The 11273-nt window shown below is 70.3% G+C and overlaps 1 protein-coding gene and 1 long non-coding RNA gene across 2 annotated transcripts; both read left to right on the top strand.

Annotated features, from left to right (window-relative positions):
* Positions 1 to 7: 7 nt before the first annotated feature.
* On the top strand, positions 8 to 682 carry LOC136787531 (uncharacterized). The gene is made up of 2 exons (XR_010826924.1): positions 8 to 87; positions 443 to 682. It is a non-coding gene; the product is annotated as an uncharacterized lncRNA (long non-coding RNA).
* Positions 683 to 2942: 2260 nt separating this feature from the next.
* On the top strand, positions 2943 to 11211 carry PPP5C (protein phosphatase 5 catalytic subunit). The gene is made up of 13 exons (XM_066984812.1): positions 2943 to 3060; positions 4641 to 4882; positions 5462 to 5609; positions 6364 to 6485; positions 6608 to 6673; positions 6770 to 6868; positions 7029 to 7134; positions 7665 to 7807; positions 8704 to 8791; positions 8921 to 8961; positions 9086 to 9264; positions 10128 to 10209; positions 11095 to 11211. The coding sequence occupies exons 1-13, from the start codon at positions 2943 to 2945 to the stop codon at positions 11155 to 11157; spliced, it is 1497 nt and encodes a 498-aa protein (XP_066840913.1). The 3' UTR covers positions 11158 to 11211.
* The last annotated feature ends 62 nt before the right edge of the window (positions 11212 to 11273 follow it).

Below are 11273 nucleotides of genomic sequence, written 5' to 3'. Positions count from 1 at the left end.
GTCACATCCCCCCCCCCCCAGGGGCTGCTGCTGAGCGGGGACGACCCCCCGGGCTGAGCCCCCGCCTGGGGCAGGAGCAGCCCCTCGGTGAGGGGGGGGCTTAAAAAGGGGAGGGGGGCTGAAATGGGAGGGGGAGGGGCTCAAAACCTGGGGGGGGGGTCCCCAAACCTGGGGGGAGCAGCAGTGGGGGCACCCAAAAGGGGGGGGGGGCAATAATGGGGGGACCCCAACCTGTGGGGGCCGAGACCTGCAGGGAGCCCCAAGCTGCCCCCCCCCCCCCCCCCCAATTAGGGGGTGCGTGATAATGAGGGGGGCCACAACGGGGGGGTGGCCCCAAGATGGGGGAGCCCCACGTGGGGGATGGGCACAACTAAAGGTGACTGGGGGGGGAGGGGGCGGGGGGGCACCCCAATAATGTTTTTTGCCCCCCCCCCCCCCGCAGCGCTGCTGGGTGACGGCCTGGCCCTGCCGGGGTCCCACCCCGGGGCCCCCCGGGAGGAGGAGACCGAGGCCGAAGGGCACCCGGTGGGGGCCCCCGGGGCCCACGTCTGGAGAGCAACTGAGGGGGGGGGGGGCCCACATCATTCCCCCCCCCCGTCCGCCCCCCCCAAAACCAGTGGCGGGTCCAAGACAACGACCCCCCCGACACCCAATGTTGGCCCCCAAAACACCCCCCCCCCCCCCCCCAAAAAAAAAACACCAAAAGGGGGGGGGGGCGGCCTGGAACACCAACAGTGCCCCCCCCCGACCCCCGGTTGTCCCCGTATCACGCCCCACAAAACCGGGGGGGGGCCCAAACGTGCCCCCTCCCGGCTGGATAATGGGGAGACCTGGGCAGAGCGACGGCCCAGCGTGAAATGGGGGGGGGCACCCAAAGCTATGACCCCCCCCCCCCCCGGTGCCCCCCCTCAGGTGCCCCCGGTACCCCCGTCCTGGGGGCCCCCCGATTTCCACCATTTCCCTCCCCTTGCCCCCCCCCCAAATTCTCCCCTCACAGACCCACAATTTTGCCCCCCCCAGCACCTGTGCCCCCCCGCCCCAAACCGTGACACCCCCAAATTCCCCCCGGGGCCTCCCAGGCCCCCCTCCCTACCTCGGCCTGCCCCCCCCCCCCCCCCGGGGGCGGGGGGGGGGGCTTGCAGGGGGTGCGTCCCCCCGATCGGTGCTGGGCTGAAAATGCCCCTTTGGGGGGGCCCCGGGACCCCCCCCAACCATCTGGGACCACCGGGGCAGTGCCCCCCCCCCGGGACCCCCCTTTCTACAGCTCCGTCCTGCGCAGCCCAGGGAGCTCCGGAGAGGGAGGCCCTCGTGCGAGAGCCTCGTGCAAGGGCCGCCCCTCGTGTAAAAGCCGTCCTCGTGCACGTGCCGCCCTTGTGCGAGAGCCTCCCTCGTGCAAGAGCTGCTCTCGTGCAAGAGCCTAGTGCGACAGTCGCCCTCGTGCAAGAGCTGCCCTCGTGTCAGAGCCACCCGTGTCAGAGGCACCCTCGTGCAAGAGCCTCGTGCTAGAGCTGCGCTTGTGCAACAGCCTCAGGCGGAAGCCTCGTGCGAGAGCCGCCCAAGTGCGGGAGCCACCTTTGCGGGAGAGCCTCGTGCAAGAGCCACTCTTGTGCACGAGCCTCGTGCGAGCGGGCCGCCCTCGTGCAAGAACCGCGCGTGTGCAAGAGCCGCCACCGTGCGAGAGCCGCCCTCGTGCACAATCCTCGTGCAAGGCCCCCGTGCAAGAGCTGCCCTCGGGCGAGAGCCTCGGGCAAGTGCCACCCTCGTGCACAATCCTCGTGCAAGGCCCCCGTGCAAGAGCCATCCTCGTGCACAATCCTCGTGCAAGGCCCCTGTGTCAGAGCCGCCCTCGTGCAAGAGCCGCCCTCGTGCACAATCCTCGTGCAAGGCCCCTGTGTGAGAGCCGCCCTCGTGCAAGAGCCGCCCTCGTGCACAATCCTCGTGCAAGGCCCCTGTGTGAGAGCCGCCCTCGTGCAAGAGCCGCCCCCGTGCACAATCCTCGTGCGAGCGCCGCCCCGGCCTCCCCCAGCCCGGCCGCTTCGGGCCGAGCTCCGCGCTCGGCTCTCGTGTGCCTGAGCCGGGCCTGGGGGGCAGGGGGGGGGGGGGGCTCGCTCGAGGCCCCCCCCCCCACCCCCCCCGGTGCTGACGAGGGCGGGGGCCCAGAGCCGCTGGGACCCACACGCACACCCCCAGCCCCCCCCCCCCCCCCGTTTCGCTTTGGGGGGGGCCTTGTACCGCCCCCCCCCCCCCCGCAGCGCTGTGCCCCCCCCCCCCGCACCCCCATAAACCGGCCCTGAACCTCCGACGGCTCCGCCTCTGCCTGGGGGCACCGGGGGGGGGGGGGGGGGGGGCACGGGAAGGGGGCGCACGGGGGGGGCCGCGGGCTGCGCCGTGGCCGCTCTGGTTCCTCCTCGACCCTCTCTATGATCCCTGCCCCTCTCTATGGTCCCTGCCCTCTCTATGATCCCTGCCCCTCTCTATGATCCCTGCCCCTCTCTATGATCCCTGCCCCTCTCTATTATCCCTGCCCCTCTCTATTATCCCTGCCCCTCTCTATGATCCCTGCCCTCTCTATGGTTGCCCCTCCTATGATCCCTGCCCCTCTCTATGGTCACTGCCCCTCTCTATGGTCTTTGCCCCTCTCTATGGTTCCCCCCCCCCATGGCCCTCTCGCCCTTCTCGGGGTCCTCCAGCGCCTTGGGCCAAGGCCTGCAGCCCAGGCCTCTCCGTGGGCTCCCCCCCGGCCCCCTCCAGCCCCTCTCTATGGTTCCTCGCCCCTCTCTATGGTCGGGAGGCCGCTCTCGCCGCTCCTCTCTATGGTCCCTCCCCGCCCCGCCCCCGGGGGCGCGCGCCCGTTTACGACAGTGCCGCCGGGCGCGGCCGCGTTTGCGACGGCGGCGGCGGCGCGGCGGGTAGCGGCTGCCGGGGCGCTTTACGGCCCGGCGATGGCGGAGGGCGAGCGGGCGGAGAGCTGCGGCTGCCCCGGGCGGCCCCCGAGCCCCGCGGAGCTGGACCAGGCCGAGGCCGAGGCCCTCAAGACCCAGGCCAACGAGTTCTTCAAAGGTACCGGCGGGGGGGGGGCGGCCCGGGACGGAGCCGCGGGGGGCGCGGGGCTGCCAGATAGGGAGCTGTTGGGGGCAATGGGGGGAAGGGGCTGCCAGATAGCTGCTGGGGGGAGCTCAAATAGGGAGCTGGGGGCAATGAGGGGAGGGGGCTGCCAGATAGGGAGCTGCTGGGGTCAGGGAGCTGCCAGATAGGGAGCTACTGTCTGGCAAATAGGGAGCATTGGGGGCAATGAGGGCAGGGGGCTGCCAGATAGGGAGCTGCAGGGGGCAATGAGGGGAGGGGGCTGCCAAATAGGGAGCTGCTGGGGGGAAGGGGTCTGGCAGATAGGGAGCTGTTGGGGGCAATGAGGGCAGGGGGCTGCCAGATAGGGAGCTTTTGGGGGGTCAGGGAGCTGCCAGATAGGGAGCTACTGTAATGAGGGCAGGGGGCCAGATAGCTATGAGGGGCTGCCAGATAGGGAGCTGCAATGAGGACAGATAGGGAGCTGCTGGGGGGAGGGGTCTGGCAGATAGGGAGCTATTGGGGGTAATGAGGGCAGGGGGCTGCCAGATAGGGAGCTTTTTCAGGGAGCTGCCAGATAGGGAGCAGTGAGGGCAGGGGGCTGCCAAATAGGGAGCTATAGAGGGGAGGGGGCTGCTAGATAGGGAGCTGGTGGGGGCAATGAGGACAGGGGGCTGCCAAATAGGGAGCTATTAGAGGGGAGGGGGCTGCTAGATAGGGAGCTGGTGGGGCAATGGGGACAGGGGCTGCCACATAGGGAGCTGTTATAGTGAGGGGAGGGGACTGCTAGATAGTGAGCTGATGGGGTCAGTGGGGGCAGGGGGCTGCCACACAGTGAGCTTTTGGGGTCGGTGAGGACAGGGGGCTGCCACATGGGGAGCTACTGAGAGGAGGGGGCTGCCAGGTAAGGAGCTGTTGAGGGCAGCGAGGGGAGGGGGATGCCCGATGGGGAGCTATTGGGGTCGGTGAGGAAAAGGGGCTGCCAGACAGTGAGCTTTTGGGGTGAGTGAGGGGAGGGGGCTGCCAGACAGGAAGTCAGTGGGCCATGTGGGGAGGGGGCTGCCAGATAGGGAGCCACTGGGGGCAATGAAAGGAGGGGGCTGCCAGATAGGGAGCTTTTGGGGTCAGGGGGCTGCCAGATAGGGAGCTATTGGGGTCAGGGGGCTGCCAGATAGGGAGCTTTTGGGGTCAATGAGATGAGGGCTGCCAGATAAGGAGCTATTGAGGGCAATGAGGGGAGGGGACTGCCAGATAGGGAGCCACTGGGGGCAATGAGGAAAAAGGGGCTGCCAGATAGGGAGCTTTTGGGGTCGGGGAGGGGGCTGCCAGATAGAGAGCTACTGGGGGCAATGAGGAGATGGGGGCTGCCACGTGGGGGGGGCTTGTTGCCACATAGGGAGCTATTGGAGAAAGGGAGGGGCTGCCGGATAGGGAAGCAATTAGGGAGAAGGGTCCCAATTGGGGGGGGACGCGGCAATCAGCAGAGCTGCCGCGGCGCGCGGTAGCGACCCCCCCCCCCTCCAACCCCGCGGGTTCACCCCGGGCTCCGGCCCCGCTGACGCCCGCCGGCGGCCCAGGGAAGGACTACGAGAAGGCGGTGGAGTACTACAGCCGCGCCATCGAGCTGAACCCCGCCAACGCCATCTACTATGGGAACCGGAGCCTGGCCTACCTGCGCACCGAGTGCTACGGCTACGCCCTGGCCGACGCCACGCGCGCCGTCGAGCTCGACAAGAAGTACGTCAAGGGCTACTACCGCCGCGCCGCCAGCAACATGGCCCTGGGCAAGTTCAAGGCCGCCCTCCGCGACTACGAGACGGTGAGGAGGGTTGGGGGGGGGGGTTGGGGGGTCGGGGGACTCGGGGTTTTTTTTTTTCCGCCCCCACCCCCCCCTCAGCAGTTCGGGGACCCCCCGCCCGGTGTCGGCGCGTCCCCGAGAGCTGCTGGGAGCGGTGGGGGTAGCCCCGTGGGGACGTCCTCCCCGCGGTGTCCGGGGGAGCCCCCCTCCCGCGCTGACGGCACCCGGAAACGGGGAGGGGGGCTCTGGGGAGCCGTCTTGGACCCCCCCCAAAAAAAAAGGAGCATGAGGAGGGCCTTGCACCCATCCCCACGCTGTTAGCGAGTCCCCTGCCTGCTGAGGGCCCCCTCTCCACGTGCCGTGGGGCTGCCTGGGGACCTCCTGATGCCCCCTGAGCGCTGTTGGGGCCCCCCCTTGTTCCCCTCCCTGACCGTCAGAGCCGTGGGCGCCGCGGGGCACGCGCCCGCCTGCTCCCCGCAGCCAGAGAAATCCTCAGGGACCCCGGTGTCCCCCCTCGAGGGGCCCGGGACGGGGTGGGGGACTAGGGGGGTTACGGGGGGGGCGCGCGTCCCCGTCCCCCTGATGCCTTCGGCCCTGCAGGTGGTGAAGGTGAGGCCCAACGACAAGGACGCCAAGCTGAAGTACCAGGAGTGCAACAAGATCGTCAAGCAGAAGGCCTTCGAGCGGGCCATCGCCAGCGACGAGCAGAAGCGCTCCGTCGTCGACTCCCTCGACATCGAGAGCATGAGTGAGGCTCTCCCCGTGTCCCCCCCCCCCCCGAAGTCAAGGTTGCTGCTTTCTTTTGGGGGGCCAGGGCAGAAGGAGGAGCGGGCCCTGGGGCCTTGAGGGTCTCGGCGGAAAGTTTAGGGTCCTCTCTGAGGCTCTGGGGTGCCTGGGGGAGGTCGGGGTTCTCCTCGGGGGGCTTGGACGTCTGTGAGGGTCTTGTCGGGGCCGCGCGTGCCCCCGGTGAAGGCTCGGGGTCCCCACAGGGGATGTGGGGGGCTGTGAAGGGCCCTGGCAAAGGCCTGGGGGTCTCCCTTGGGGGTTTTGGAGTCCCTTCGAGAGGCCCCGTTTTAGGCTCAGAGCCCCCATGAGGATCTTGGGGGGGGGGGCGGATCCCGGTGAAGATCCCTGGCAAAACCTCAGGATCACCTGGAAGGGTCCTGGGGGGCCTTTGGGGTCCCAAGCAGGGGCTCTGGGTTCCGGCGAGAACCGTGGGGGCGTCCAGGAGGGTCTTGAGGGACTCCGCGAGGTCCCCGCGGTGGTCTCGGAGTCCCCGTGAGGGTCCCCAGAAGAGCTTTGGGGTCCCCAGGAGGGCCTCGGGGCGCCCGTGAGCGTCCCCAGCGGCTGCTTAGCGTCCCCAGAGGGCTCCCGGCTTCCGTCGAGGGCCCCGAGCTTTCTGGGGAGGGGGCGCCGTGCGCGCGACGGCCCCCCGAGGCCTCGTCCCCGTGCGTCACCGGCTGCCGGGGGGCGGGGGGGGGCGGGGGGGCCTCGCTTCGCAGCCATCGAGGACGAGTACAGCGGCCCCAAGCTGGACGGCGGCAAAGTGACGCTGGCGTTCATGAAGGAGCTGATGCAGTGGTACAAGGAGCAGAAGAAACTCCACAGAAAATGCGCCTACCAGGTGCCCCGGTTTCCCCCCAAAACTCCCCCCCCAACCCCTGCCGGGGGCAGCCCCGTCCCCCCGAAATGCCACATGTCCCCCGTTTTTCCCCCCCCCCCCTCGCCGCCCCGTTGCCCCAGCAGATCCTGGTGCAGGTGAAGGAGGTGCTGGCCAAGCTGCCCACCTTGGTCGAAACGACGCTGAAGGAGGTGGGTGCCCCTCGTCGGGCGGTGCCGGGTGCCCCCCCGTCCCCCCCCCCTGCGCCGAGGCGACCCCCGGGCGGTGACGTTTCGTCCCGAACGCAGACGGAGAAGGTGACGGTGTGCGGGGACACGCACGGGCAGTACTACGACCTGCTGAACATCTTCGAGCTCAACGGGCTGCCCTCCGAGGCCAACCCTTACGTATCCGCCATCCCCCCGGCCCAACGAGGCCTCGCGTCCGTCCCCGCGGAGGGCACATCGTCGCGGGGACGGGCGGCACCCGGCAGCGAGGTTTGGGGGGGGGGGGGACGCGCCCCGGGGGGAAACGGGGTGGGGGGCCGTTTTCCTGAACCGCCCGCAGATATTCAACGGGGACTTCGTGGACCGCGGCTCCTTCTCGGTCGAGGTCATCCTCACGCTCTTCGGCTTCAAGCTGCTCTACCCCGACCACTTCCACTTGCTGCGAGGTGAGGCTGTGGGGCGAGGTTTTGGGGACTCGTCCCCGGTCCTGGTTGTGGGGCCGGGTCGTGGGGACTCGTTGTCCGGGTCCTCGTCCCCCGTCCTGGTTGTGGGGCCGGGTCGTGGGGACTTGTCCCCGGTCCTTGGCTGTGGGGCCGGGTCGCGGGGACTCGTCCCCCGTCCTGGGTTGTGGGGCCGGGTCGTAGGGACTTGTCCCCCGTCCTTGGCTGTGGGGTCAGGTTTTGGGGACTCGTCCCCCGTCCTGGGTTGTGGGGCCGGGTCGCGGGGCTGCCGCGTGTCCCCAGCTGCGGCGCCGTGCCCCGTGTCCCTTTTTGGGGACAGCCAGGGGCCGCCTCGTCCCCGGGGTTCCTTGAGCCGCCGTCGCTGGTGCCTCGCTCCCTGCCCCGCGTCCCCGTCCTACCCCGAGTGCCCCATCCCACATCCTCAGCGTCTCGCCCCCCCATGCCCCGTCCCGGGTGCCCGGCGTGTCCCCAATCCTCAGGGCTGATTTTGGGGGGGGTGGGGGGGTCCCCGTCAGGGAACCACGAGACGGACAACATGAACCAGATCTACGGCTTCGAGGGGGAGGTGAAGGCCAAGTACACGGCGCAGATGTTCGCCCTCTTCAGCGAGGTCTTCGAGTGGCTGCCGCTGGCCCAGTGCATCAACGGCAAAGTGCTGGTGAGCGCCCGGGGGGGGGGGTGGCCCCGGGGGGGGCTGGGGGGCGTCCCTGTTTGGGTTGGGGCTGTCCCCGTGTGGATCTGGGGGGCTGTCCCCATTTGGTCCGGGGGGGACAGTCCCCGTGTGGGTCTGGGGGGCGTCCCCGTGTGGGTCTGGGGGGCGTCCCTGTTTCAGCCCAGGGGCCGTCCCCATGTGGGTTGGGGCCGTCATCCCCATTTGGGTCTGGGGGCGTCCCCATGTGGGTTCTGGGGGCGTCCCCATTTGTGTCTGGGGGTGTCCCCATTTGTGTCTGGGGGCTGTCCCCATTTGGGTCTCGGGGGACTGTCCCCGTGTGGGTTGGGGTCCGTCCCCATTGGGTCCGGGGGTCCATCCCTGTTTGGGTCCAGGGGGGTGTCCCTGTGTGGGTTTGGGGGCTGTCCCCGTTTGGGTCCGGGGGGCATCCTTGTTTGGGTCTGGGGGTTGTCCCGGTGTGGGTCTGAGGGGCTGTCCCCGTGTGGGTCTGGGGGGCATCCCTCTCCCCGTGTGGGTCTGGGGGGCGTCCCCATTTGGGTTGGGGGCCGTCCCGGTGTGGATCTGGGGGGCTGTCCCCATTTGGGTCCAGGGGATGTCCCCGTGTGGGTCCAGGGGTCCGTCCCATGTGTGGGTCCAGGGGGTCCGTCCCCGTGTGTGGGGGGCCGTCCCCAGGGGGGACAGTCCCTGTGTGGGTCCGGGGAGCATCCCCATGTGGGGTTGGGGGTTGTCCCCGCGTGGGTCTGGGGGGCTGTCCCCATTTGGTCTGGGGGGGTCAGTCCCCGTGTGGGTCCGGGGGCTGCCCCTGCGTGTTGTCCCCATTGCGTTGTCCCCGTTGTCCCCGTGTCCCCATGTCCCCGTGCCCACCCCCCCCCCCCCCCCCCCAGATCATGCACGGGGGCCTCTTCAGCGAGGACGGCGTCACCCTCGACGACATCCGCAAGATCGAGAGGAACCGGCAGCCCCCGGACTCAGGTGGGACGCGGGTGGGGGGGGGGGGGGTCCCCACGGGTGTGTCCCCTGTCCCGTCGTGTCCCCCCCACCCCCGGTGTGGGGGCTATGGGGTGGGGGGGGGACACCCCCTGACCGGCTCCTCCCGCGCAGGCCCCATGTGCGACCTGCTGTGGTCGGACCCGCAGCCGCAGGTGAGTCCGGGCCCGGCCCTACAACCTCGGGGCCCCGTCCCCGACCCCATAAACGCCCCCGGGGGGACCGGGGGGGGTGACGGGGGGGTGGTGACGACGTCGCCGTCCCCCCCCCCCGCCGCAGAACGGGCGCTCGGTCAGCAAGCGGGGCGTGAGCTGCCAGTTCGGGCCCGACGTCACCAAGAGCTTCTTGGAGCGCAACCGCCTCGACTACATCATCCGCAGCCACGAGGTCAAGGCCGAGGGCTACGAGGTGGCCCACGACGGCAAGTGCGTCACCGTCTTCTCCGCGCCCAACTACTGGTGAGCCCCCCCCCGCCTTCGGTAGCCCCCCCCCGCCTTCGGTAGCCCCCCCCCAGCGTCGGTAGCCCCCCCCCCACTTCAGTAGCCCCCCCCCCCCAGTTTCAGTAGCCTCCCCCCAGTGTCACTAGCCAGCCCCCCCAGCGTCAGCAGCCCCCCCCCCCAGCATCAGTAGCCCCCCCCCCACTTCAGTAGCACCCCCCCCCAGTGTCACTAGCCTCCCCCCAGCGTCAGCAGCCCCCCCCCAGCTTTGGTAGCCCCCCCCCCATTTTCAGTAGCCCCCCCCCCGCATCAGTTGCCCCCCCCCCAGCTTCATTGGCAACCCCCCCCAGCTTCAGTAGCCCCCCCCCCAGCTTCAGTAGACCCCCAGCGTCAGCAGCCCCCCCCCCCAGCTTCGGTAGCCCCCTCCCATTTTCAGTAGCCCCCCCCAGCTTCAGTAGCCCCCCAGTGTCACTAGCCCCCCCCCCCAGCGTCAGCAGCCCCCCCCCCCAGCTTCGGTAGCCCCCTCTCATTTTCAGTAGCCCCCTCCCATTTTCAGTAGCCCCCCCCAGCGTCAGCAGCCCCCCCCCAGCTTCGGTAGCCCCCCCCCCCCATTTTCAGTAGCCCCCCCCCAGCTTCAGTAGCCCCCCCAGCTTCAGTAGCCCCCCCCCCAGCTTCAGTAAGCCCCCCCACTTCAGTAGTACCCCCCCCCCCCAGCTTCAAGTAGCCCCCCTGCACTTCAGTAGCCCCCCCCCCCCCCCCCCAGCTCCCCGGTGTCCCCCCCCAGCTCCCCGGTGTCCCCCCCCGGCGCGGGGCCGCGCTGCGGTGTCCCCATGTGTCCCCGTGTGTGTGTGTGTGTGTGTCCCCCCCCCGGCCCCCCCCCGCAGCGACCAGATGGGCAATATGGGCTCCTACATCCACCTGCGAGGCTCCGACCTGCGCCCCGACTTCCACCAGTTCACAGCAGTGGTGAGTTTGGGGGGGGGGGGGGCACCCCCAAACCGGGACCCCCCCCCCCCCTCAGGCCTTCCCTGGTCCCCCCCAAAACCCCCCCCCCCTCAACCCCAGATGCCCCAAATCCTCTGGGGGGGGGGGACACCTTTCCCTGCCCCCCCCCCCCCTTGGGATTCCCCCAAATCCCCCTGACCCCCTCCAAACTTTCCGGCCCCCCCCCCACTTTTTTCCCAGCTTGGGGTGATTTTTTTTTGGGGGGGGGGGGGCTCATGGGGGGTCATAGGCAGGGTATGGGGCAAATGGGGGGGGGGCTTGTGGGCATGGGGGGGCTTCGGGGGGCGATGGGGGGAGATGGGGGCTGGGGGGGGGACTGGGGGGGCTATGGGGGGAGGCGGGGGTGTGGGGGGGGCTATGGGGGGGGCTTCGGGGGGAGTCGGGGGCTATGGGGGGGGCTTCGGGGGAGTCGGGGGCTATGGGGGGGGCTTCGGGGGGAGTCGGGGGCTATGGGGGGGCTAGGGGGGGGCTATGGGGGGGCTTCGGGGGGAGTCGGGGGCTATGGGGGGGGCTTCGGGGGGAGTCGGGGGCTATGGGGGGGGCTTCGGGGGGAGTCGGGGGCTATGGGGGGGGCTTCGGGGGGAGTCGGGGGCTATGGGGGGGGCTTTGGGGGGAGTCGGGGGCTATGGGGGGGGCTTCGGGGGGAGTCGGGGGCTATGGGGGGGGCTTCGGGGGGAGTCGGGGGCTATGGGGGGGGGCTAGGGGGGGGCTATGGGGGGGCTTTGGGGGGGGCTGGGGGGGGCTATGGGGGGGCTTTGGGGGGGGTGGGGGAGGTTCGGGGGTGCGGGGCTGGGGCAGGTTTGCCCCCCCCTCGCCCCCCCAACCCCTTTCTCCTCCCCCCCCCAGCCTCACCCCAACGTCAAGCCCATGATGTACGCCAACACCCTGCTGCAGCTGGGCATGATGTGACCCCCCCCCCCCCCGCCGCCGCACCCAGGGGTGCCCCCCCCCCCCCCCCGCACCCCCCCCCCCCCCCCCAGCACCCCCCCAGGGCGTTTTTAATATATTGGAAGATTGTATTTATT

The sequence above is a fragment of the Anser cygnoides genome, chromosome 29 (genome assembly GCF_040182565.1).
Source record: "Anser cygnoides isolate HZ-2024a breed goose chromosome 29, Taihu_goose_T2T_genome, whole genome shotgun sequence".
NCBI classification, from domain to species: Eukaryota; Metazoa; Chordata; class Aves; order Anseriformes; family Anatidae; genus Anser; species Anser cygnoides.
The sequence above is the reverse complement of the archived record's forward strand: the minus strand, read 5'-3'. Positions and strand labels throughout refer to the sequence as shown.